This window comes from Plecotus auritus (genome assembly GCF_963455305.1).
Source record: "Plecotus auritus genome assembly, chromosome: 8".
NCBI lineage: Eukaryota > Metazoa > Chordata > Mammalia > Chiroptera > Vespertilionidae > Plecotus > Plecotus auritus.
Window position 1 is genome coordinate 138,676,822 of NC_137782.1, and position 27,989 is coordinate 138,704,810.

The window sequence follows — 27,989 nt, forward strand, 5'->3', positions numbered from 1 at the left end:
ATCAATAAAGACATTTAAAACATAGAAATACATGACAAGTGGTAGAAAGAAATTTGAGTTTCTGTTGCTCTTATATCTGATGAATGTTATTGTTTTGTGAGACAATGTGAACTAGTAGAAAGAACACAAATATCCCAGTTTTTATTCCTATTGTCCTGCCATCTAAAAAATCAGTGTTCTGGTCAAAGAGCTAAAAATGTGGAGGAAAAAAAAATTTAAAACACAAGACAGCCCCAGTTTTTCTAATAATAGAATATAAGTATTCCAAATGATCAGTGTACATCATACATATTATACATTATGGTTTAATATTAGGTCTGAAAGTCACTCAATATCACTTTGGTAAATCTAGGCGTTAAGTCATTGGGTTTTTGTTTTGTTTTTTAATATTTTTTTTTAAAATATATTTTATTGATATTTTACAGAGAGGAAGGAAGAGGGACAGAGAGCTAGAAACATCGATGAGAGAGAAACATCGATCAGCTGCCTCCTGCACACCCACCACTGGGGATGTGCCCGCAACTAAGGTACATGCCCTTGACCGGAATCGAACCTGGGACCCTCCAGTCCGCAGGCCGACGCTCTATCCACTGAGCCAAACCGGTTTTGGCTGTTTTTTAATATATTTTTATTAATTTCAGAGAGGAAGGGAGAAGGAGAGAGAGATAGAAACATCAATGATGAGAGAGAATCATTGATGGGCTGCCTCCTGCATGACCCCAACTGGAGATTGAGCCCACAACCCGGGCATGTGCCCTTGACTGGAATCAAACCCAGGGACCCTTCAGTCCACAGGCCGACGCTCTATCCACTGAGCCAAACCAGCCAGGGCTCATTGGGGTTTTCTTATTGGAGGCTGAGGGAGTTACTCTCCACCCCCACCCCCCCACCCCCGCTCCCCCAGAATTTAAAAATCTTTGTTTAAAGTATTACATATGTCTGGCCAGGGGGAGGGGACATGGGCGATTGGCCGGCCTGCCTGCTGGTGGAGCTCCCCCATTGATCCTTTCTAGCTCACCCCCCCAGCTCCTCCAGGCCTTCACCACCCTATTGTCTGTGTCCATGGGCTATGCATATTTGCATACAAGTTCTTTGGTTGATCTCTTCCCACCCACCCACCCACGCCTTCCCTCTGATTCCAGTCTGTTCCATGCTTCTGTGTCTCTGGATATATTTCGTTCCTTATTTTATTTTGTTCATTAGATTCCACATATGAGTGAGATCATGTGGAGGGAGTTATTTTTAAGGGTGCTTTGGTGTTAGCTATGGCTACTGTGAGTGAAGATTTGCTGAAGAAAATTGTGTTGATTTAATAAACCATTTACCAACCTCTTGGTGGCACAATAGGCCCCATAAAATTTGGGTGGGTTGCTTGCTGTTTCTTAATCCAATAATCAGTAAAGCTGATTTGGAGGGCACCTGGGGACAACCCAGAGGCAACCATGTGAAAGGCCATGTGCATGTGACTTTCAAAGAAAATACCATCTGCTGATGGTGCAGTGTGTGAAGGACAGCTATGCTGAGAAGAAAAACCGAGGGTAGAGACAGAGCAAGGGCACTTGCTGGGAGGCACTTAGCATGCAAGTTTACCCATGCGCCATGTTCAATCAATTACCGGGATTATAGTTTTAGTTTTTAGGAAGGGTTGGTTTTATTTATTTTGCCTTTTTATTAAATTTATTGGTGTGACAGTGGTTAACAACATTATATAGGTTTCGGGTGCACAATTCTACAGGTCAGGGTTGGTTGTTGAAGTAGCCAAATTTCAGTCTGGGGAAGAGTTAAAATTTAAAGACTTGCCCAAGAACTATTTTAAGTATCTTTTTCAGGGCTCTGAGATCACAAAGCGGCAAGAGCCAAAGACCCCACACCTCATCTCAACCTCCTTCAGGGTTATTCTCCCCATCAACTCCAGGCCCCAAGCCGAGGGCTTTAAAATAGATGAGAGGTCTGGGGCCTACACTTGGGCTAGGCGTGTGGTTTTCGCTTGTTCTCCACCCCCGCCCGGATTAAAGAAAAACACTGGGTGCGCATTCCCTTTTCAGAGCGCGGCCCCCATTCGAGGGGCGGGTCCTCATCCCGGCGGGCTCAGGCCACGCAGGTTGGCGGGAGCTGGCGGGGGCGGGCCGCCGCGGGTCCCGGGAAGCCGAAAGAAGGATGCCGCGCGCCACGCTCAAACTCGCGCCACCACCAGCTCACGAGCTACTCCCCACCCTCTTCGTCACTAAAGGCGCCAGCCAATGAGCGGGTCGGAAAGGCCGGGCCTGCGGACTAAGCCCTGGGAGGGGGAGCAGCGGGAGGGGAACGGGAAGTCGAAGGCGGGCTGCATTTGATTGACGGATGATCGAACCAGTCCTCCTCGCGGCTTCTCTTCGCTCTCTCCTCTGCTGGGCTCAACTCTTGTCCCACCTCCTCCTCCTCCACCCCCCCTTCTCGCTCTTTTTCGACCCGCCCCAATTCCCTTCCCCCACTCTGCGGGCAAATCGCTGCTGGAAAGAGGCGGGGGCAGAAGCGGCGGGCTCGTGTGGAGACTTGAGGTGGGATTGACGGGCGATCTGACCAATAAGAGGTGGACTGATGGCGCGGTTGTGGCTGGAACAGGCCAATAGACGGGCGGGCTGGGGGCGGAGGCCCAGGTTCCAAACGCTCCGCGGCGCCATGGGCTGAAAACTCAACCGAGATGGAATCTCCCAGTCTGAACCGGTTTCAACCGGTTCCGAGTTTGAGGCACTAGGAGGAGGGGGAGAAGCGGCTGCAGCGGCCGCGGCAGGACCAGCGGGAGCTACAGCATCAGCAAGAGCAACAGTAGCTACAGCCCCGGCGGCGCTGCCTCTTCCAGTCTTTGCTGCTGCAGTCCGTGCAACCACCCGGAGGGGGAGGGGGAACCACCAGTCGCTGAGAAGCAGGAGAAGGGGGGAAAGTTTAGGCGAGCCGGGGTGGGGGGGCCAGCGCCGGAGCCGCGTGAGAGAGGGAGCCGTATTTTGGTAGGGGAAGTCGGACTGCAACTGGCGGCAGAGCGTTCCCCGGCCGTGTGGACTCTACACCCCTACTCCTGCCGCTCCCGCCGCCGCCTGTAGCTGGAGGGTCTCCCTGGGGCTGAATCTTTGGGACTTGACCCCGTTCCCCTCCCCCTCCCCTTACTCCCCAGCCAGGCGGGAGCATTTATTTCTCAGATTAATTCCCCTCCTTTTTTGGGTGTGTGTGGGTGTGTGTGTGTCGGGGTGAAGTGTCTCTGGATAGTACATACTGTTGAGCCTTTTTTTTTTTTTTGCCCTTATCTCCTTTTTTTTTTAATTTCCTTTTTTTAAGGTGGGAAAACTGAAACCCACCTTGATTTCCTCCCCTTTCCCCTCTCCCCACCTTCCCTCTCCCTAATCCCCTGACCAGGAAGGAAGAAGCAGTTGGTTCAATCTCTGGGTAAGTCGACTGTGTCTTCGGGGCCGGGGGCCGGGGGCCGGGCGGCGGCGCGGCCGGGCGGGAGGAGGCCGGCGTGGGGCGCGGCGGCGGCCGCGGGAAGCGAGCCGAGGAGGCGGCGGCGGGCCCAGCGCAGCCTGCGATTGAATGGAGCCGCTTCTGCCACTGGGAGATGGAGGCGGGGAGGTGGCCGCGGGAGGGGAAGCGCTTGCTGGGTCATTCGCGTGTGCGGGTGACGGTGGAGGAAAGCGAGGAGCGTGGTAGTGAAGCAGGGCCCCAGCGCGGGGGTGGAAGGGCTTCCCCAGCCCAAAGGGCTGGGCAGGAGTTGGGGTGACTTCAGGAACATCTCTGTAAATTATTAGGAGTGGAAGTTTCCAGAAATATTTAGTGCAGCAGCATTGAAACGTCCGCCTGCATCACGTGGCCGCTCGGTGGAGAGCTTGGAGATCGGGGGAGGGAGGGGCTGCCGAGTCCCTGCACCTCCTGCGAGGAAACTCAAAATCTTTGTGTTTTTTGCAGAGTGAGATTAGAAGTAGGGAAGATGAGTTGATTTTTCAAGGATCTGCAAATGGGGATTCGTGCCATAGTTTGTTTTCGGCGGCTTGAGCTCGTTGTGATGGATTTTTACTGCTGATACTTTATGGTGGATGATGTCCTAATTCTCCTTCATTACGATTTCTCTTGAGTTTGGTGTGGGTGGGAGAAGTGGTGTAGTAGAGGAAGCATTAAAGATTTGCCCAGCCCGGACCTCCTGATCACGCAGAGGCCATGCTGCATAGAGAATGGGGCGGTGAACTTCGGGCGCCTGGCGGTGCCTCCTGCGAGTCTGGGCGGGGTGAGTGCGTGCTCGGTGTGCTCTAGTCAGAAGTGCCGCGAATGGGCTCGGGGAGCGAGGGAGGGCGGGCCTAGTGAGGTGTGTTTCTAGTGAATGAAGCCAGCCCTGGCCCACTCACCTAAGGGAGTCGTCTCTCTGCTGTAGCGACTTGGGTTTTTTTATTATTATTTTGCCTACTGTGTAGTTATCATTAACCAACGGTTATGCTTTTCTTGGTTTTGGATGGGAGTGGCAGTAGGTAGCTGCCTGCCTCTTGAGTTTGAAGTTGGTAGTCACTTGTAGAGCCACCACATTGTGTATGCTATCCAGTGAGTGGATTTTAGGATTGAGCGTCCAAGGGAAAACAGCCTTTGTGGTTTCACCCTTCTCGCTATGGCTGTTTATCTGCCTGGTTGTATAACGTAAGTGTATGGGACACTGCAGTTAGTGGAAAGAATGCTTTGGAAGTTATTTGATTTGGGGGACTAAATGTGCTTGGCATTGACCAGAAAGCCGCCATTTCTGTACTCGGTACAGTTCAAGAATAGGCAGGTCATATCGAAGATAGCCACTAGTTCTAAAGATGGCAAACTCTTCAGTATTTAACACAAGCTTCTATTCTAAACCTGTTTTTTTCAAAAGAATTTAGCTCAGAGAACTCAGAGAACAATTTCTTGAAAATGAAACTTTTTAGAGTCACTTTATTTTTTGTTTTGGTTATTCAATTATGATCGGTAGGCCAAATAGGAAAGTTCGTTCAATGTTTAAACAAAACAAAAAAACAAACAACAACAACAAAAAACGAAAACGTGATATGTAGATCTTGATGCTTTATGGACATTGTTTTCAGCTTCAATTTTTAAGATTGTTCTGATCTTTTAAAAATTGTCTGGCTCTTGAAGGAAGGAAATTGAAACATCTTTATTTGAATCACATTTCCTTTTTATGTTAGTATTTAGAACAAAGATTTTTGTTGTGTATGCCAGGTACTCTGTACTAAAAAACATGTTTAATAACTTATATAAAAGTTTTTGAAATCTCATCAGTTTTACTGTCAACAGACTTCAGGTTACTAAAAATCTTTCAACTCTTTTTAATGCAGATTCTCAGGCCTCTTTAAAATATATCTTTTTATTGATTTCAGAGAAGAAGCGTGAGGGAGAGAGATAGAAACATCAAGGATGAGAGAGAATCTTTGATGGGCTGTCTCCTGCATGCCCCCCACTGGGGGAGGAGCCTGCCACCCAGGCATGTGCTCTTGACCGGAATTGAACCTGGGACCCTTCAGTCCACAGGCCTACGCTCTATCCACTGAGCCAAACCGGGTCGGGCCCTTCATCTCTTAATACCTCAATTTTTTACATTATGTCTAACTTTACCCACTTCTAATTTGTTGTAACTGACATTATCATTAAATAAAACATTTGATCAAGCTAGTTTTTCCAAACATGATCAAATTAGCCACCCATTTCCTGATCCTGGAAGGTTTTTAAAAGTGGGGAACAAGTGGAGATTACCATCGAACCTTGTTGGGTCTAGGTACAATAAACTAAGAGTTCTTAACCTAAGGTTTCATGCCTGGCTTTCAAAGAGTCCGGCATCTTCTGTAATTGTATACAAAACTGTGAGCTTTTAATTTGGCAAGGACTATCATCTCCTAATTGTAAGGCATCTTGACCCCAAAATGTTAAGGAGTACTGATTTACTAGCCTGTCAGACTTGAGTGGCATTAGCTTTGAAGTAAAAGCAAAGATTTTTATACTGCGGGGCAACAAAAATGTGGATGTGTGCCAGCATCTTGGAGTGGAATCCTCTTAAAAGGATAACATCGCATATGAACCAGTAGGTTTTAGCCAGTACATTTTTTGAGGTGAAGAAGCTCATTTTCTGTTGTGATGGAATTTGTTTTTATTTGGAAAATAGTTGGCAAGCTTTACAGTTTTTACCTTGCCAATGAAGACCTTGAAATTTGAAGGAAAAAAATCTTGTTTGACATATTATCATAAAGATGTGGTTTTTTTGTAGACCATATATTCAGGGAATTTATATGCTTGTAACCTTAGTCCCAAATTCATTGGGTTGAAAGAAGCAAATGTAGATGGTTTAATTGTATGTAGAAACTTGAGTTCTTTATAGATGTTAAGAGCACCAGATTTGTTAGGCTGGTGGTTCCTACTAATCATTGACACATACAATAGTAAAACTTGTGTACCACATTTAATTTTTAGCATCTTCCTGCCTTTTCACTATATCTTAATTTAAAAATTAAGGTAACATGAAATGAGGGGAAGTGAGTGTTTACTGAACTAGACCTACTTATGAAGGGGGAAAATAAACATGTCCACTTGAAGTTCATCTGTACTTAAAAATTTGAGATCAAGACTTGGAACGGTCAATATTTAGGGCCATAAATTCTTAATAGGTTCATCTTAAAAACAAGTTAGGGTAACTTTATATAAATGTTAGTAGAGAACAACACAATTTTTCTGGCATCTAGAGTTGAATAGATGCTGATAACTGGTATGGTTATGGAGTAGCTAAGTAATTTCAGCTTTTATTTGCTTTTGTTAAATCTTTGAAATACTCATTAAAATATTTGTGTGAACATGGTTGAAGTAAAATAACTGAGTAGAAAGTTTTGACTGATATCAAAACTTCATAGATATCTTAAATATTTTTTCTTTATTTTCAGTAATCTATGCCAGCAATTATGACAATGTTAGCAGACCATGCAGCTCGTCAGCTGCTTGATTTCAGCCAAAAACTGGATATCAACCTTTTAGACAATGTGGTGAATTGCTTATACCATGGAGAAGGAGCCCAGGTAAAGTAGCTGTTCAAAACTTGAGAGCATAGTGTAACAAAGTTGTTGGATTTTGAATACAGGTTTAAATAATTGCCTTTTAAAAAAGTGTTCCATAGCTTGTATTAATTCAGAATTAAATAGAAATGATAAATGTCTGAAGAGAGAAGTTGAATTTTATATTTTTTTTTATTGATTTCAGAGAGGAAGGGAGAGGGAGAGAGAGACACATCAATGATGAGAGAGAATCATTGATCTGCTGCTTCCTTCACGATCCCCAGTTGGGGGCAAGCCTGCAACCTGGGCATCCTTCAATCCGCAGGCGGACGCTCTATCCACTGAGCCAAACCGGCTAGGGCTGCATTATATTTTGACACAGAGTGAAATAATATTTTCTTATACTTGTTCTATTATTCTTAAACATTTACTCCATTTAATAAAAAATAGAGTTCTGGCCAATTTGGCTCAGGGGATAGAGTGTCAGCCTGCTGAAGAGTCCCTGGTTTGATTGCTGTCAAGAACAAGGGCCCATACCTTGGTTGCAGGATCGATCTGCATGCAATCTGTGTGGGGGAGGCAACAAATCAATGTTTTTCTCCCTCCCCCACCACCCCCTCCCTTCCACTCTAAAAAAGAATTTTTAAAATATCCTCTGGTGAGGATTTAAAAAAATAAGAAAGGAAAAAAATAAAAGAGCACAATGTATTAAATGTTTTGTAGAGATATTAAAGATAGTATGTACCTTATACGTATATCATGTATTTGTAGTTAATATGATTCTTTTAATCTGTAAAATATTTAAATTAAATTACAAAACTACTTCACAGATATAAACTTGTTTTGATTTTTTTTTTTTTTAAGAGAGGAGGGAGAGAGAGAAACATTGATGAGAGAAACATCAATCGGTTGCCTCCTGCATTCCCCCTACTGGGGATGGAGCCCACAATCCTGGCATGTCTCCTGACCAGGAATCGAACCTCTTGGTGCAGGGTTGACACTCAAGCACTGAGCGACACCAGCTGGGCTATAAACTTGTTTTAAGAATCTTAATACCAAACATCTTTATGCTATTTGAATTTTTAAAAATATATTTTTTTATTGATTTCAGAAAGTAATGGAGAAGAGAGATAGAAACATCTATTGTGAGAAATAATCATTGATTGGTTGCCGCCTCCTCCCACCGCTGGAATTAAGCCCGCAACCCAGGCATGTGTCCTGACTGGGAATTGAACCGTAATCTTCTGGTTCATAGGTTGGCTGGGCTGTTACTTGAATTTTAACATTTGTAAAAGTGGTACTGTTAATGTAGGGAATTATCTTACCACATAATCTATTTTTGATTGTTGTAAAGTGTGGGTTTTTTGTTTTTAATACCCCATTTAAAGAGAGATGAGGCAGGACTGTTTCTAAAATGTAATGTTAACAAGAAACTGGACAGTCTTAGGACTTCACCCTATGGAACTAATGTCAAAGTTTTATTTTTATTTTTTTATATTTTATTGATTTTTTTTTTTTTTCAGAAAGGAAGGGAGAGGGATAGAGAGAGAGAAACATCAATCAGCTGCCTCCTGCACACCCCCTACTGGGTATGTGCCCACAACCAAGGTACATGCCCTTGACTGGAATCGAACCTGGGACCCTTCAGTCCGCAGGCCGATGCTCTATCCACTGAGCCAAACCGGTCAGGGCTAATGTCAAAGTTTTAAATGAGTAAGTTTCCTTTCGGTTGGATAAGAAAATCTTAAGAGAATTTTAAAGGAAAGGGCCATGAAAATTGTGTGAGTGGAAAAATTACTCTTGCAATGGTTGTTGTAAGCTTGTTAGTCCAGTTTTATATTCCTAAGGGCAGTTGATCAGAGTTGTTTTCTCCAAAAGCATTCCTGAAAAGGTTACTCCATCTGTATCACACATATCATGTTTCCTCATGCTGTACATTCGACATGGAGCTTTAAGCTTAATTTTATTTTAACTTATGTATGGAAAGCAGCTGCTTTTGGAAGAAAGTATAAAAAATAAGGTTAAAAATGCATGAAGTAAAGTTGGGCTCAGCTTTGAATATATTCGAAACACAAATCTATAGCCATTAGGAAGATGAGCATTTAATTTTTTCACATCATTCAGTTATTGCTGCTCTTCAATCTTTGTCTTTTTTTAACCTCATTTACAACATCTAAAAGTAATATGAATAAATGAGGAGACCAGTGTTCTAGGCTTATAAATGAGAATTAGCAGTAATTTTTATCAAGAAAAATATGTTGTAATACTGCCTTCAGTAATGTTTCATAGCATTGAGATTTAATGATTTGTTTTAAATTTGAATTTTTAATAAAGTTTATAGGTTTAGAAAAGTAAATATTTTCTATGTTTAAAAGCAAAACTATCTCAAATGTAAGGATTTTAAGTTTAGATCTCATGACAAATCAGTTGCATAAAGATGATCAGTAAACTGGTATTTGTTATATTATAGACTAGAGGCCTGATGCATGAAATTCGTGCAAGAGTAGACCTGCCTTCCTTCCCCTGGCTGCCGGTACCTGCTTCCCTCCGGACCCAGGCTTCCCTCGCAGAGGGAGGCCCCACCCACCTGCTGCAGCCCGCTGGATGGTGGCCTGGGCCTCTCTCTGCGGGGCGATCATGGGGTGATGGCCGGGCACCCGCCTTGGCTGGCCTGGCCCAGTGGGTGTCATAGCGTGGTCCCGGATGGTCGTTCCGCTATTTGGTTGGTTTGCATATTATGCTTTTATTATATATATAGGATAAGGAAACTGAGGTTTAGAGCTTAAAGATTAAGAACTTTTCTAAAAATCATGTCTTTAAACTTCTAGTTCTGTTTTTTTTTGTGTGTGTTTTTGTTTTTTTTTTGTAACCACTTTTTTTGAGGGTCTTATTTTGAATGAAAAGAAGAAAAAGATGTAGTAGGGAACATGTTAGTTGTCCTAATTTTATTCTAGTAAGTTTTCTAGTTATTGCTCTGGAGTCTCCTCTATAAACTATTACCTACCTTGCAAGCTATTGGAGGATTAATGATGAGATTTGTAAAGTACCTGTTATAGTACCTGATACTTAACAGGAATTCTGTTTAAAGAGTACTTTTGGCCCTAACCAGTTTGGCTCACTGGATAGAGCGTCGGCCTGGGGACTGAGAGATCCCAGGTTCGATTCTGGTCAAGGGCATGTACCTTGTTTGTGGGCACATCCCCAGCAGGAGGTGTGCAGGAGGCAGCTGATTGATGTTTCTCTCTCATTGATGTTTCTAACTATCCCTCTCCCTTCCTCTCTGTAAAAAATCAATAAAATCTATTTTTAAAAAAGTACTTTTGGAAGTATAAAGATTTAGTATATGTGATGTCAAATTCATTGTTTTTAAAGTACAGTATATATTTTTTCCTAATCTCAAAATATGTGCTAAAAATGGCAACTAGAAATTATACTGATTAAACTTTTAAACTAAACTGTAGTTAGTCTTAACTTTTTAAAAAGGACTACATAACTTTGGAGGGGAAGAAATTACTAGAAGAGTGGCTTTTTTAAATTTATTGGGGTGAACTTGGTTAATATGATCATAAAGGGTTCAGGTGTAGGTTTCTGTTACAAGATCTGTAACTTGTGCCCATCACCCAAAGTCAAATCTTCTCTTTGAAGAGTAAAATTACAGGAAAACTAAAAGGAAACGATTTTAAGAGGCATGGATTTTTTTTTTAAATATTTTATTAATGTTTTTACAGTGAGGAAGGGAGAGGGATAGAGAGCTAGAAACATCGATGGGAGAGAAACATCGATCAGCTGCCTCCTGCACACCCCCTGTTGGGGACATGCCCGCAACCAAGGTACATGCCCTTGACCGGAATCGAACCTGGGACCTTTCAGTCCACAGGCTGACGCTCTATCCACTGAGCCAAACCGGTTTCGGCAGCATGGATTTTTTTATATCTCTTAATATTTGTTACTATTTTATATTATACTTATTTTTTGTTAATCCTCTTCAAAGATATTTTTTCCCCATTGATTTTCAGACAGTGGAAAGGAGGGGGAGAGGCAAAAGAGAAACATTGATTTGTTGCCTCCCATACTCAACCTTGCCCAGAATCAAACCCGAGGGCCTTCAGTCTGAGGGCTGATGCTCTAACCACTGAACAAAGCCAGCTAGGGCTATTTGTTAACTATTTTAAAATGCAGCTGTGTCTAGTAAGAAATGAATATTAAGAGATTCTCAGAATCAAAACTGCTAAAATGTGCTTTAGCCCGAGATAACTCACATCAAGTACTCTTTCTGCCTTTTGTCTGCCTTTTATATAGTCTATTTATATAAAAGCCTAAGTGACCATTCAACTGGTAGCTATGACACACACTGACCACAGGCATGAAAACATGGGACAGACTGAATCTCAGAGGGAAGGAGAGAGGGGGAGGGCAAGAAGAGATTAACCAAAGATCTTATGCATACCAGAGGCCTGGTGCACCGATAAGTGCACCGGTGGGGTCCCTCGGCCTGGCCTGGAGGGAACGGGCTAAAACCGGCAGTCCGACATCCCCCAAGGGGTCCCGGATTGCGAGAGGGCGCAGGCTAGGTCAAGGGACCCCACTGGTGCACGAATCTGTGCCCTGGGCATCTAGTATAATTATAGTCCCTTAAGTTATCAGTCCTTAATGAAATGAAATAAAATCTATCTATAATAATAAAAGTGTAATATGCGAATTATACTGGACAGCCCAATGACCTTCCAGACAAAGCTGGGGCTGTAAGGGCCAAGCCCCTTGCACGAATTTTATGCATTGGGCCTCTAGTATCTACACTAATAAAAGAGTGAGATGCAAATTGACTGTACCTTCGTGACGCCCACCAGCCAATCAGGCGTGAGTATGCAAATTAACCCAACAAAGATGGGTTAATTTGCATGTGCAGGTGCCGAATGGCCAGGGGTGGGACACTTGCGTCATCAGGCAACGATACAGGCGTTCACACAACCCCAGCCACTCTGGGCCTATGGGCAGTGTGGGAAGGTGGAAAGGCAGCTCTGGGCCTGAGTAAAGGCAGTGCTGGCAGCCAGGAGAAGGAAGGCCCATTCTTGCACAAATCTTCGTGCGTTGGGCCTCTAGTATATATATAAAAGCCTAAGCGACCGGCCGGTAACTATGACACATACTGACCACCAGGGGCAGACGCTCAAAGCAGAAGCAGAAACTACAGTCATGGAAACATGGAACTAACTGATGAATCTCAGAGGGGAGAGAGGAGGACGGGAAGAGATTAACCAAAGATCTTATATGCATACTAGAGGCACCAGTGGATCCCTTGGCCTAGCTGCCTGGCCTGAAGGGATCAGGCCAACACCCACTCTCCGACATCCCCCGAGGAGTCCCAGATTGTAAGATGGTGCAGGCCAGGCCAAGGGACCCCACCGGGCCTCTAGTGTATATATATAATTACATTTTCCAGCTTACACTCTAGCCTTAGCCCCAGACCCTCAGGTGAAACCCAGGCAGCTGATTTTTAAGTTGCATGAGGCTTCTGGTGGTGGTGGTAGAACCACCACCTAGCTTTAGTTTAACTCAAATGTTTTAAAAACAATAAAGAGTATATGTTGACTAATGGCAAAATGATGAATGTGATGTAACTGTTACCTGAGGAAAATAATTCTCAACATCAAAGCCAAAGTAGGAGTAAGGGTTATTTCCATAGGTTGGAATAAAAGCCAAGTCAAAGATTATGAGATATCTCTGTCAGAGATGATTGAAGTAAGAATGCTTCTCCCCCCCATCCTCCCTTTTTAATTTTTCTTGTTTTATAGTATAGATTTAAACCCTTGATCAGGTAAATTAGTCTAACAGGAGGGAATCAGACAAATTTAAAAACCATCAAGCTAGATTTTTGCCTACAATATGTGATAGAAACAGGTAAAAGATCATTAGGGAGAATCCAAAACAGAGCTACAAAACAGCCTTTAAAGATAAGAAAAGATTAAGCTATTGCTTTTTAAGGAAAACACATATATTATTAATAATAGAATTAACAGTCTTTGTTTATGTATAGATAGAAAACTATAATGGTTTAAAAAACTAGATAAATAATGTCAACCTGGCTAGATCTTTAAAACTGTTCATTTCAATCATATTTCAGTAAATGTGAGGAAGCTAAAAACTGTCCAATGGAAAGAGCAAATTACAGGAGGATTTCTGTAAAATACACGATATAAAATTTAGTGACTACACTATTATTTTTTTTAAATCCTCACCTAAGGATATTTTTCTATTGATTTTTAGGGAGAGTGGAAGAGAGGGAAAGACAGAAATATTGATGTGAGAAGCACATCGATTGGTTGCCTCGTGCACGAGCCCTGACTAGGGCCGGGGCCCAGGAAGGGACTGCAACAGAGGTTGAACCTAGGACCCTTTGGGCTGCAGGCCAATGCTCTGTCCACTGAGACAAACTGGCTAGGGCTACACAACTGTAGTTTCTATGAAATTCATACACGTGCTCTGAAAATAGGGACAGGAAAAGACCAAATTCATGATAGTGCCTATCTTTAAAGAAGGAACAAAGGAAGGAAATGGCATTGGAGAAACTTATAAAAGATGACTTCCATAAGTTTTAGATCTTTTATGCTTAAAACAAAAACACATTCTAGATAATGGCTACATTGATTTAATATTTTCTTGGTTTGCATTTAAGAAAAAATTTTAATCTATTTTTATTGATTTCAGAAAGGGAGAGGAAGAGACAGATAGAAACATCAGTGATGAGAGAGAATCATTGATCGGCTGCCTCCTATACCCTCTCCTTCCCCCCACCAGGGATTGAGCCTGCATCCCAGGCATGTGCCCTTGATTGGAATCTAACCTGGAACCCTTCAGTCCGTAGGCTGACATTCTATCCAATGAGCCAAACGAGCTGGGGCATGCATTTTTTAAAATTTAAAGCTTTCAAAATAAGCTAGGATTTAATATATGAAATTTGAGGACATTCAGAAAAGTAAGTTTACAATATATTTGAGACTATTTAAAAAATTAGTCTAAGGGTCTTAATGTCATATATACATATCTATAGGTATTTGAGATTTAAAGTATTAGACCTCGTTTATATGCCTTCACACACTACATTTTTATAGATAAATTTTGTTAAGAGGTAGGTTGGTGACTCTTGTAAAACAGTATACCATTATTTGTCTAAGTAGATGAAGTTTTCTATGTTGCTTTTAGTTGATTGTAAGTACTGAGAACTTGTTTATGTCAGAAAAGATCTTTGTTAGCATTGGTTGAATTTAAGTACCCAAAAAAGGCTATTTTGTTTCAAAGGAATAAATACTCCTATTTTTAATTGAAGTTTGAGTGATAACAAACACATTTTTATTTCTATAAAGACTTATTATTTGAGTGGTTCTGAAAGTTGGTAGAATCATTGTCCTGTTAGGATTTGTGCCTTGTTCAATACCATTTTAATAAATGATTCAAAAGAACAAGTGAGTTTAAAATTCTTCTTGTATAATATTTTAGCAAAGAATGGCTCAAGAAGTACTGACACATTTAAAGGAGCATCCTGATGCATGGACAAGAGTCGATACAATTTTGGAATTTTCACAGAATATGAACACGAAAGTAAGCAAGTAGTGGTTTTAAAATCCATTTATTTCTTCTTTTCTTCCAGTCATAAACTTTGAGGAAGGTATCTCATTTTTAGTATGAGCATTTGTTATCTCAAATCATTTAATATTGTTAACTTATTCAAAATTGAGTCTTAAACATAGAATTAATTCTTGCAAATAGTCCTAAGAATTATGAAGCTTTGTAATTGGGACTAGTATGCAAGGTGGCTTTTTGTTTGTTCGTTTTGGGTTTTTTGTTTTGCTTTATTTTCTTTTTAGAATATGTGTACAGATCTAAGTAGCATAAAAAATTCTGAATGTTACTCAGAGATGAAACATAACATCAGAGGAATTTGGGGGGGGCAAGTAATCAATATAATACAGGCTCTAAGCACCTCCAACACCAAGTTGTATGGGCAGCATAAAACCCTACTCAGTGGTACCAATGCTTTTAATGGGACAGCTCTCAGTTTTTATTTGCAATTGAAAATGTTATAATCCAGGTCCTTTTTTTCTTAAGTTTGGACAGAAGGGTTGATCAAAATGTGTTTTGACTGTTTTAGGCTTGGTGATTCACACTTCTCTTTAAACTGCATTAACTTAAAATACCGTGCGTGGCATTCTGTTTAATATGCACAAGGTTTCCACTTGCTACACATTGTGTTAAAACAGAAAATAGCCATGTTCACATCTATTTATGAAATCAGACTGCGTTAATTAACAGTTTTAAAATATTAGTTTTGACATCTTGTAAATTTTCGGGCAAAAATACAGTTCAGAACTTCCTCAAAGTGCTAACCTTAAGTAACATAACAGTGTTTGCCTGTTTGCTTGCCTGGTAAATTTTGCTTTTTATACTGACAGACATTACTAATGTTTAAGTTGATTTATCAACAGTATTTTTAAAAACTCAAAATTTGTCTTGTGAAAAATGAGATGATTAGAGGAACAGAAAGAAAGCAACAGGTAAAGAATTCTTCGATTTACATAAATTACAAATGATTTGGTGCTAAAGTTATGCACTATGACATTTGGCTTTTATGCAATCATTTTTTTTTCTTTAAAGATGTTAACACTACCTGATATTAATCATAATGTTCCATTATGTTGATTGCTTGTAATAGGAAGAAAAGGGGTGTCTTCCTGTGCAACTGACACAGCTAGGCTTTGACGGCAGGCCTCCACAAGGTCTACCCTTTTGATTCCCTTTAACTGAATTCTGTTCATCAATTGTTTTTGTTTCATGGGTGGTGGGAGGGGAAAGGGGAATTCAATGCATAAAATAAGTATTTCTGGGGGCTCAGTAGAAATTTCTACCATAGGGATCATTTCATGCATTTATTTATTTATTTATTTATTTTTTCATTTAGTCTTTGCTGTTTTCTGTCCCTCATCTTCATAACTCAGCAGTGGATTTCTCAAATCCTGAGATGTAAAGCAGAAATGTAATTCTTTAGAATGATTGAATTACTTGTGGGTATTTCCAAAGTAGTCATTTTTCATTGGCCTTCGAATTTGGCTGTCACTTTAGATTTTTGGTGTGTTTTTGTTGTTTTTTAAATTTATTTTTCTTTCAGAGAGGAAGGGAGAGGGAGAGAGAGAGAAACATCAATGATGAGAGAGAATCATTGATCGATTGCCTCCTGCATGCCCCACACTGAGTATCAAGCCCACAACCCGGGCATGTACCCTGACCGGGAATTGAACTGTGGCCTCCTGGTTCACAGGTCAACACTCAACCACTGAGCCACGCCGGATGGGCCACTTCAGATTTTTGAATCAAAATATTATTGTTCAAATAAATATGAATTCAACTGTAGAGTCTAAATGTTTAGGACAGATTGGGTTTTAGGATATTATGATGGTGATCTATCTATTTCTTTGACCTAACTTGTGAAAAGCTTATATTGGGCTTCTTGCTTCAGCCCCCTTGGCAGAAAGACCCAAATATGTGTTGTATCTTCTGCAAGCTTATGCTACCTTTTTACAGTTGGAGAAAGGACTAGAGGTTAGTATACAGATGATTGAAATAACAAAGTATCAAATATAAAGGAAGATGTAAATAAATAACAATAAAGGAAGGGGAGACTATCCTTCAATTAAAAACTAAGCTGAAAAACTTTGACTAAATATGGTATGGTTATTTAAATTATTACTTTTTACTGGTATATTTATGGTTGTTTTGCTTCATAATTTTAAAAGATCCTTTTGATTAGTTTAGTATTAGCAAGAGGATAATAGTCCATGTAGTAAAAAAATACATAGCTTTGACAACTTGATAGTCTGATTTCATGCCTATAAAATTAAAGTTTTTAGAGCAGTTTTTTTTTTTTTTAAAGTTAATTCAGAATTTCAACCAGAAACTTTCCCTTTTTGCTTTATTTACATTTTTCTGAGAACTTTAGAGAGGTGTAAATGAACATGATAGAAAGCTTCATTATTTACTGCTGATTATGAAACACCTGCATCAAATTTACATTTTCAGAATTTTGCTTTGGCCTTGTTTTTATCTGGAAGTCTTTTTAAGGAATGTTTTGCAAATGTAGGATTTCATTTGAAAATTTTACTGAAAAGTGTGAAATGTTAAAATGAAAGAAACAGCAAAAACATTTACTGTTTGAGCACAATGTAGTTTGGGACAGTCTATATTGTGCTTTGGATAAAATGAGCATTCATATGATCCCTTTGGTTGAAATACTAATGCTCCTATTTTATTGTGTGATGACTAACCATTTTAAAGATGAACTCTTATTCTCAGCCAAAACTTGCAATCTGAGGTTATATGTCTATATATGAGTGAGTTTACCTTTCAGGTATTATAGCTGATTCTTCCCTAATTTAACCAGTTAAAACATACCACAATAATTTTGTCTTTTTTCTTCCTCCTGTCTATCCACACTAATTGGTCATGATAATAATTTTGGGTTTTAACTCCTATAGCATTATAAATTGTTATAAACATTCTTGACTATTTAGAGTGAGTAATCAGCAGGAGGGACAAAATGGCTTGAAAGTGGTATCTGTTTATTCTTTTTTTACATTTTCAGTTATAACTTCTATATTTAGGAAGGAATACCTGAAAGGTAGATACAGATTGCAACATGCACTTGTATTATTTTTGACTGTGCACAAAAGTTTATCTTTAAGTTAGTAGAAATAGCAAATATAAGGGTGGGGTTAAAATTTAAAATTAAACCCATGGGCTGTCTTGCTGCTCCTTAAATAACACACCAGTGATGTTTGTAAAGACTTTCTACAGAAAGTATCTTTGGCAATACTTTAATGCTTGGCCAAGAGCTTACAACTCCTAGAAGATGGTAGGAAGCTTGAGAGCATCCAAGCTGCTAAATTCTTAGGAACCTGGTCGTGTTAAAGTACGTGAGCCTATAAGCAGTCATTTATGCTGTGAATTCATATCTGGCTGCTACTTCCTTCTACAGATAAGCCCAATTGGCTGCAAAAAGGCTTTTTATTTGGTTCTTCCTGGTGTGAGCATGTGTAAACAGCAGGACTTTAAATAGAGTAGTAAACAATAAAATGAGGAAAATGCATGAAAACTCAGTATATGGGTGAATAGATCCTTGTTTAATATATGTAATTAAACTTGGTAGCATAATGTTTTTGAAACTTTAGATGTAAATGTGTGAATGTCTGTCCATTTGTGAATCCTGAAAGTTGCTAGTCTTACAGTAATATATTCACATATCTCTGTTATCCAATTTTCAGTATTATGGACTACAAATTTTGGAAAATGTGATAAAAACAAGATGGAAGATTCTTCCGAGGAACCAGTGTGAAGGTAGGAAATAATTTATGAAATTACAAATTCAGAGAAATTTTATTAATCCTGACATTTTTTTATCATAGTTAAGTATTTGCTTAACTCTAGTTTATTATGCTTTAACTAGAGGCCTGGTGCACGGATTCGACACCAGTGGGGTCCCTCGGCCTGGCCTCCAGGGATCGGGCCAAAACCAGCTCTCAGACATCCCCTGAGGGGTCCCAGATTCCGAGAGGGCAGTTCTCCGGTGATGCACCCCAGAATTGGGCTCCCTCCTCTCTGGTTCTGGGTGCGTCACCCAAGAACTGCAGCTGCCAAGTCACCGCAGCTCGGCAGCTCCTGCGTTGAGCGTCTGTCCCCTGGTGGTCAGTGTGTGTCATAGCTCCAGTCGGCCAGTCACTTAGGCTTTTATATATACTAGAGGCTCGTTGCACGAAAATTTGTGCAGGAGTAGGCCTTCCTCCCTCTGGCTTCTGGCAGGCACCCAGGACCCAAGCTGGCTTTCCTCCAGCCCCAGCTTTGTCAGGAAGGACGTCAGGAAGACGTCCAGTCTAACTAGCACAGTGGTCAGCACACTGCGGCGCATGAGCCACGTGCGGCTCACGAGCCACGGTTTGCCGCTCTGTTGACTAATGCGTTTGCTGACCACTGAACTAGCATATTACCCTTTTATTATTATAGATTATATAGGTGCCCCTTTCTTTGACTATGGATCTTTAAGATACCGTCTTTCACTTGATTTCTCATGTCATCTCTTTTAATTTTTTTTTTTTTTTTTTTTTATTGATCTCAGCGAGGAAGAGAGAGAAACAGCAGTGATGAGAGATAATTATTGATCACTGGCTGCCTTCTGCACACCCCACACTGGGGATCGAGCCCTCAGCCCAGGCATGTGCCCTGGCTGGGAATTGAACTGTGACTTCCTAGTTCATGGGTTTGTGCTTAACCATTGAGCCACACAGGCCATGCTCTCATGTCATCTTTATGTTGGGATAGGGACCTGGATTTACTCAACTAGTCTGACTTAAATCTTGATACCTATTTAGCATGCTTAGAGGTAAATAAGACAAGTTTTAATGACAAATATTTTTAATATATTTTAAATAAAGATTAAGAATGATAGTGCAGGAGGAAATAGTATCTCCAAAAGAAGTTCCTATTTCTTTAAATGTTTTATTTTGCGTTGCAACCATTTTAGATCATGTTCTGTGACCTTCTCAGAAACTAATAAGAGCTGTTTGACTGTTGGCCCAAATAGATTCTTCATACTTTCCCATCGCTCTTTAGGGACATTAGATGCTGTTTTCCTTCACTACTTTTGTTTGATACACATGTTCTGAGCCTCAAATTTAACTTTGGCCATGACTTACCATACCTAAAAAAGGTGTTTAGTTTTTTACCTCAGTACCATTTTACTGTAGTATAAGTCCTTCTTTTTGTTTTTAAACACCTAGACCTCTGCTTGTGATCACATAAGGATTGTACTAGATGCTCTCCCATAACCTTTTCCAGCTTTAAATTTAAGTGATTTAAAATTATACTAGTCTATCAAAGTCATGGTTATATTTGTTATAAAATTAGAGGCTAAGGGTCTACCTAAAGATTCAACATTGTTTGCTTTCTACATGAAGTGGAGTGTGGTATATTTGTTTGTTTGTTTAATTTAAATTTTTTATTGTTTAAAGTATTACATAAGTCTCCTTCTCCCCCCCCCCCCATTGACCTCTCCCTGGTCAGTCCCATCCCCCAGCACATGCCCTCACCCCACCCTACTGTCTTGTGTCCATTGGTTATGCTCATATGCATGTATATATATTTTTTAATTATGACATTAGAGGCCTGGTGCATGATAACTCTTGCACTGGAGCGGGGGTCTCTCAACCCAGCCTGTCCCCTCTCACAGTCCGGGAGCCCTCAGGGGTGGGAGGCGACCCGGCGATTAGGGGAAGGCGATGCCCCATCACACCTGCTGCTGCCACTGCCAGCAGTGCAAGCCTCAGCCACCCCTAGTTACCTGAGCCTCGGGCAGCCCTGGGCAGCTGGACAGCCACCATCTGAGGCTTGCCTGCGCCTCGGGCTGGCCCTGGGGGGCTCCGGAGGCAGGTGTGGGGAGTGGCCGAGGGATCCTTGGGCGCTGCCATCTTTGAGGGTGGGGCAGTCAATTAGCATATTTCCTCATTGGCTGTGGGCACCGCCATCTGTGACGACGTGAGGGTCAATTAGCATATTCCTTCTTTATTAGATAGGATCATAAGAGCTCCCATGGATTAATATGCAAATATCCAACATAAAATATTTCAGAGGGCTTAAGACTTTACTTTTGAGAGTCTGTTTTCATGTTTGAAAAGACTGGAGGGGAAGCAGTGGTGATTATTCTGCCTATTCTGCCAAACTATATTTATTTTTAAAAAGTATCAGAATCACCTTTCTCCCTGCATTTCCCATCATCACTAGTGTTAAGATTAAGTATGGTGTAGCCAAAACCAGTTTGGCTCAGTGGATAGAGCGTCAGCCTGCGGACTGAAGGGTCCCAGGTTCGATTCCGGTCGGGGGCATGTAACTTGGTTGCGGGCACATCCCCAGTAGGAGGTGTGCAAGAGGCAGCTGATCGATGTTTCTCTCTCATCGATGTTTCTGACTGACTATCACTCTTCCTTCCTCTCTGTAAAAAATCAATAAAATATATTTTTTTAAAAAAAAGATTAAGTATGGTGTAAACTTCATAAAATTACCTGAAGTTACTCTTTTACCCATGTATAATTGCTATTATTGGTGAAGACATTATATGGAGGAAAAAGTGTGGTGTAACTTCTAGGTCTTGGAGAGGCTCATTGTTGGAAGACTAGGCAAAATGGATTCCAGAGAATGTTAGTGGACCCTAGATTTTGATACCAACAGCAACTTTGCATGATGGATTTAATGATTCATGTTCTTTTTTAAGGTAATGGCTCTCATCTGTAAAGCATTGGAAAATAAATTCAATACTGTATTAATTTTGTAATTCTTTTTAACATTGTCAGTCCTGTGGAGGCTTCTCCAAGCTTATGATTTTGTGTTTCACAAAATATGCTAGTATTTCTGAAAGTTAATTTTCCTTCATCTTTAAGTAACTTTGGTATTGGAAATGAATTAGTATAACCCGGCAAATACTGTACATTTCTTTGTCATGTCATTTAAAGCTGTCAGTGCCACTTCTTACTCTGTCTTAGAATATATATTTACTAGAGGCCTGATGCATGAAATTCATGCAAGGTGCTTGGCACGTGCGCGCGCGCGCGCGCGCACACACACACACACACACACACACACACACACACACACACACACACACACCCCACCCCACCCCCCGCCGCCACGGCTTCGTCTGGAAGACCATCCGGACTAATTAGCATAGTACACTTTTATTATTATAGATTTACCTGGGGCACATACTGTATATCTGCTTCATACAAAGCACTGTTAGGTATTAAGGCTATATAAATATATCCTGACATCAGAGTGCATGCTAAGGGTCAGAATGTGCTAAAAGAAGGGAATGATGATTAGGTCAGGCCCTTTAGACAAGTTCCATCATACAAATTGCAATGCTTGTATTTTAAAGGAAGTGTAGGTTTAGCTACACAACAAACCAAAATAAATTTTGTACATTTTTTTCCAATCTAGCAATTTTAAAAATCTGATTTCAGGTGCTTGTTCATTAACAGTTTAATTTTCACATGTTCTTTTAGGGTAATGGTACTTTTAATTCAGGCCTCTTGTCTAAAGCACTTTGCCAGGAAAATCTCTGACAATTCTAGACTGTGTTTAGATGTCTCTTGCTGCGTGTTCCCTTAGTAGATTCTGTAACAGTGGATCACAGATGAATACAATTTCATTGAGCAAAAAACACACAGGTAATAATAAGCCAAGTAAAGACATTTTAAAAAAACATACAATTAAGTGACATTTTAATTTAAAAATGATCAAGGGAGATACAACATCATAATAAAACATTTTTTTAAAATATATTTATATTGATCTCAGAGAGAAAGGGAGAGAGATAGAAACATCAGTGATGAGAGAAAATTATTGATCAACTGCCTCCTGCATGCCCCCTATTGGGGATGGAGTCTGCAAACCTGGGCATGTGCCCTTGACTGGAATGGAACCCAGAACCCTTCAGTCCCCACGCTGATGCTCCAGCCACTGACCCACACTGGCTAGGGCCATAATAAAACATTTTAATAAATTTAGATTTATATGATACAAAATCTGCTACATTGCTCTGTTTTTGTTTTTGTTTTTTTTTAGGCCAGAAAAAACGTTAACTGTTTGGAGTCTTTCCCTCCACTACCACCACCATAACATTTCTCATATATGGCTGCCATTGTTTTTTTCTAACTCTTTCTCTTAATACCTCAAAATGTTAGCTTAATGGTGTTAAGGATCAGAGAATATCTATTGCATTCTTATTTCTTAGTATATGTGTCAACATATAATTATTCAATTAATGAATTGCATATTATTGAGTTAATGTTCTCCAATTTACTGTATTCTTCTACTTTAAGGAAATAATGACTTTTCCTATGTTTTTATTCTTATAAATTATGTGTTATATAATTGATATATTTGAGGTTAAGTTTTGAAGTGAATATTTGCATAGATGAGTTATAAATCAAATACTAAATATTTTTTACTTAAAGATAAAGGGGAAATTTTAATATGTGAAGTAGGATAGTTTTCAGATGGGGAGTGTGTGCTAGTCACTGGAGTAATTAAAGGTATACTAGGATTGCCCTAACTGGTTTGGCTCAGTGGATAGAGCATCGGCCTGCGGACTCAAGGGTCCCAGGTTCGATTCCGGTCAAGGGCATGTACCTTGAAGTTGGGGGCATATCCTCAGTAAGGGGGGGGGGGGGGCATGCAGGAGGCAGCTGATCGATGTTTCTCTCTCATCGATGTTTCTAACTCTCTATCCCTCTACCTTCCTCTCTGTAAAAAATCAATAAAATATATTTTTTTAAAAAAAAGGTATACTAGGATTGTCAGTGATATTGAATCTATGTCTTAGTTGTACAATAACTTTCATTATTCAGGTAAGCTCCCTTTCCTTTTAAATAATTTTAGAAAATTTTATTGTTGTTAGTCCTCACTCGAGGATATTTTTCCATTGATTTTTAGAGAGAGTGGGAAGGGTGGGGGGAGAGAAACATTGAACTGGAACTGTAATCAAGCTGCAACTGGTACATGCTTTCAAACCGTAATGGAGTGGGGGCAGATACTAAAACTCCTTTTATTCCCCCCTGAAATGATTATCTGTATAAAGGTATCTCTGTATTTTTAAAAATGTAAACCAAAGGCTTGTGTTTTACTCCATTAAGGCATATGATTTATAAATCATTTTATGAGATAGATATGAATTTGCTGATATTGAAAAGAGGAGTGATGAATTAATGAATAGTCCAAAGTGATATAATCATAATTGAACATTTAGCAGTTTGGTCACTTAAAGTAGTTGGACAAAGCTTCTAAGTTGTGCATTTCTGTGTTATAATTTATGAAGTTGACAGACCAAAGCTGATCATCCATAAGGTTTTTGTTAATCCTCAACCTAAGATATTTTTCCATTGTTTTTTCCCCCTTTTTTTATTCCATTGATTTTTAAGAGAGAGAGAGACATCAATGTAAGAGAGAGACACATCAATTAGTTGCCTCCCACACATGCCCCAACCAGGCCCAGCTCAAGCCTGCAACAGACATATGTGCTCTTGACCAGAATCGAATCTGCAACCCTTCAGTCCACATGCCTAGGCCTTAATCACTGAGCAAACTGGCTAAGTTACCCATAAGGTTTTATACAATGCTTTCCTTTGGAATGAGGCACATGGTAATTACTATATGATTTTACATGAATTTCTGTACCTCTTTGAATTTTGACTGTCTTGTCAAGGTTGTTGGGATATAAGAGGTGGAATGTGTGTAAAGCTCTCTGTGCTTCTAGGTGCTGGATATGAATAAACACAGCATGTGTTGAAGTCATTTTTTCCACAAAAATGTATCCATTTTCATTTTACCATCCTATATAATAAAACCCTAATATGCAAATCGGCCAAATGGCTGAACGACCAGTCTCTATGACGCACCCTGACCACCAGGGGGAAGGTGCTCAACATAGGAGCTGCCCCCTGGTGCTCAATGTGCTCCCACAGGGAGCATCGCTCAGCCAGAAACCGGGCTCACGGCAGGTGAGCGCAGTGGCAGCTGGTGAGTGCAGTGTTGAGAGCCTCCTGCCTCTGCTGCAGGTGGGCGGTAAGGAACAAGGGGTCCCGGACTGCGGAAGGGTACAGACTGGGCTAAGGGACACACACATCCAGTCAACGATTTTTGTGCACTGGGCCTCTAGTATACATCTACTAGTCTCAAGCTATCTTGAAAAAATTTATGCAATAGCTTCCTAACTGGACTACTTAATACCTACTTTTGTTGTGTTATAGTCCCCACAAAGGATTTACCATGATATTTGAAAGACAGAACTAATTGGGTCACTCCCATGCTTAATTAAGACCTCCCATTGTACTGAAGATCATATGTTCAATATGTTGATTGTGATACTGGCTTTTAAAATTTATATTTCTTGGGTTCCCAGCCGCCGCCACGCCCCAGTCTGCCTATGCGTGCCGCAGTCCACTTATGCACACCCCTCCAGCAGCTGCCAGCAGCCCCCTCCCCACTTCACACGCCCTTGTACCAAATAGCCCCACCCAATTTGATAAGTTTTGATTTATGCATATACCCATGAATCCACTATAATCAAGATGTTCATCTTGGCCTGGTTGGCGTGGCTCGGTGGTTGAGTATCAACCTATGATCTAGGAGGTCCTGGTTCCGTTCCTGGACAGGGCACATGCCCAGGTTGTGGGCTCTACCCCAGTATGTGGTGTGCAGGAGGCAGCTGATCAGTGATTCCCTCTCATCATTGATGTATTTATCCCTCTCTCCCTCTCATTCTTCTCTGAAATCAATCCATTCTATATATGTATATAAAAGCCTAAGTGGCTGACCTGTTCGACCGGCCGCCTCATAGCTATGATGCACACTGACCACCAGGGGACAGACGCTCAATGTAGGAGTTGCCAAGCGACAGCAACTTTGCAGAGTGCCTTTTCACACTCCAGGACCCCCCAGGGGATGTCAATTTGCAGTTTTGGCCAGATTCCCGCAGGCCAGGCCAAGGAACCTGGGCCTGTAGTAAAAATATATTAAAAAAGAAAAGATGTTCATCTTGTAATTACCTACCCTACCCTTCAACCTGTTTTCTATCACCCACATAGTAGGTGTATGTTTAACTATTTTCCAAAATGGTTGTATCATTTTACATTCTTACTAGCAGTATATGAATATGCTTTACATCCTCACTGAAGCTTGGTATGGTGAGTGTTTTTTAATTCTAGCCATTATAGAATGGCTTCTGGTTTTAATTTGCATTTCTCTAATGACTAATGCTGTGAGCATTCTTTCACATCATCTCTCTATATTATTTAAGTTGATACTATTGCTCTCTATTGAACACAGATGGTGGTTGTTTCCTTTGTTGGTAATTTTGAAAAGAAAGTTTAAGTTTTGGGATTCTTAAGCCCTTGTGTCTAAAGGAAATTCATCAGAAATTCATCCTCCCCAATAGAATGTAATGTTAGAAGTATTATCAGTCTGATCTTAGATTTGACAGGTGCCCCTATTTGTATGTTTTTACCAGTTTTATACCATGGTGGGATAATAAAAAAAATAATATTGCCCTAACCGGTTTGGCTCAGTGGATAGAGCGTCGGCCTGTGGACTGAAAGGTCCCAGGTTCGATTCTAGTAAAGGGCATGTACCTTGGTTGCGGGCACATCCCCAGTAGGAGGTGTGCAGGAGGCAGCTGATGGATGTTTCTCTCTCATCGATGTTTCTAACTCTCTATCCCTCTCCTTTCCTCTCTGTAAAAAATCAATAAAGTATATTTTTAAAAAATAATATTGATTAAATATACATTATATCTTTAAAAATGTCCTATTATATTTTAGTGTCATACATATTTGACAGTAATTTCCTACCACTTCTGGTAAGGTAGCACTTTTGTCCTTACAAAATTTCCTATTTATGTGGAATTTGCATAAGAGATGTTTACTTGAGACCTAACAATACCTAATACTTAGCTTGTATCCACATAGCAATAGGAGATGGGAACCACTTATAGAAGGACTTGATTACAGGAGGATGGACTTTAATAAATTTGCTTTTTTTTATTGTTAGAGGAAAAATAGTTAAATCTTTAATAAAATAAAATTATCTTGTAAGATATACACAACAGTATTTGTCGTTTCAAGTATATGATTTAGTGTTGGTAAGTACATTCACAATATTGCACAACCATCATCACTGTACATCTCCATAATTTTTCATCATCCCAAATTGAAACTACCCATTAAACATTAATGCTTTACACTCCCTCCCCAGTCTTCCCAGTACCTGTTAACCACTATTACACTTTCTTTCTCCATGAATTTGCTTATTCTAGTCATCACATATATGTGCAATCATGCCATATTTGGGGGGGCGGGGTTTGTCTCATTTCACTTAGCATATTTCCAAGGTTTGTCCCATGTTTTAACATGCATCAGAATTTTGTTCATTTTTATGACCAAATAATATTCCATTGTATGTTGTATACACACATTTTACTTATTCATTTGTGTATGGACATTTGAGTTGTTTTTATATTTTGGCTATTATAAATAATGATGCTATAAGCTTAATAAAATTTTGATTTCTGCATTATCTTATAAAGTTCTTATTAAGTATCTGTTTTAGGCCATAAATCTTTTTAAGAAAGATAGTCTTATAGATCAATTTATCTTCAAATTACTAAACATGTAGGCAAATAAATAAGTTAGTCTAATTCTAACCTGTCAATTGGAGCCCTAGGTTAAGAACCCCCACTTTCGAATTGTTCTTAGTTATTTGTCTCTTTATATTGCTGTTCTCACAGGTTCATTCCATTGAGTGACCAGGATGATATTATGGATTCCTGAAAATAAGGCAAAGAAGACAGCTATTTTAGAGCACTATACAGGGTTGGGGAAAAGTAGGTTTATAGTTGTTCATATGGAAAGTATTACAATGATTAATAATACAAGAATAAATTCTCTTTCGTGTGCTCACAGCTATAAACCTACTTTTTCCTCAATTTGCATTTTAGTGTCCACCATGAGGAAGTAACCACTTGAGCTAAAGCCTACCCTCAGCTTCTCTTTCAGAGACTCTCTTTCTGATGATTGGTCTAGGTCAGTGGTAGGCAAACTGCGGCTCGTGAGCTGCGGTTTGCCGCTTTGTTGACTAATGAGTTTGCTGACCACTGGTCTAGGTAACTTAAATGGACAAATGCTTGTAATCGAAGGCACAGGGAAAGAGCCTTCATATTTTACATAGTTTTGATGGAGGGATTTACTTAGTTTACACTTTAAAATATATATTTTTTCATTGATTTCAGAGAGGAAGGGGGAGAGAGAGAGAGAAACATTAGTGATGAGAGAGAATCGTTGATCAGCTGCCTCCTGCACCCCTCCTCCTGGGTATCGA

At 40.3% G+C, this 27,989-nt stretch overlaps 1 protein-coding gene across 5 annotated transcripts in view; it reads left to right on the top strand.

Annotated features, from left to right (window-relative positions):
• The first annotated feature begins 2,469 nt into the window (after positions 1-2,469).
• XPO1 (exportin 1) overlaps positions 2,470-27,989 on the top strand; it is a 47,431-nt gene continuing 21,911 nt past the window's right edge. Inside the window, exons 1-4 of one of the 5 annotated variants that reach the window (XM_080686039.1) lie at positions 2,470-2,537; positions 6,921-7,052; positions 14,523-14,624; positions 18,338-18,410. In XM_080686039.1, coding sequence (XP_080542165.1) covers positions 6,927-7,052; positions 14,523-14,624; positions 18,338-18,410 — 301 coding nt within the window. In that variant the 5' untranslated portion in view covers positions 2,470-2,537; positions 6,921-6,926. Of the gene's footprint in view, positions 2,538-2,677; positions 3,418-3,644; positions 4,250-6,920; positions 7,053-9,505; positions 9,751-14,522; positions 14,625-15,735; positions 15,800-18,337; positions 18,411-27,989 lie in introns of those variants that run through there. The other 4 variants (XM_080686037.1, XM_080686038.1, XM_080686040.1 and 1 more) reach the window with 4 other exon arrangements.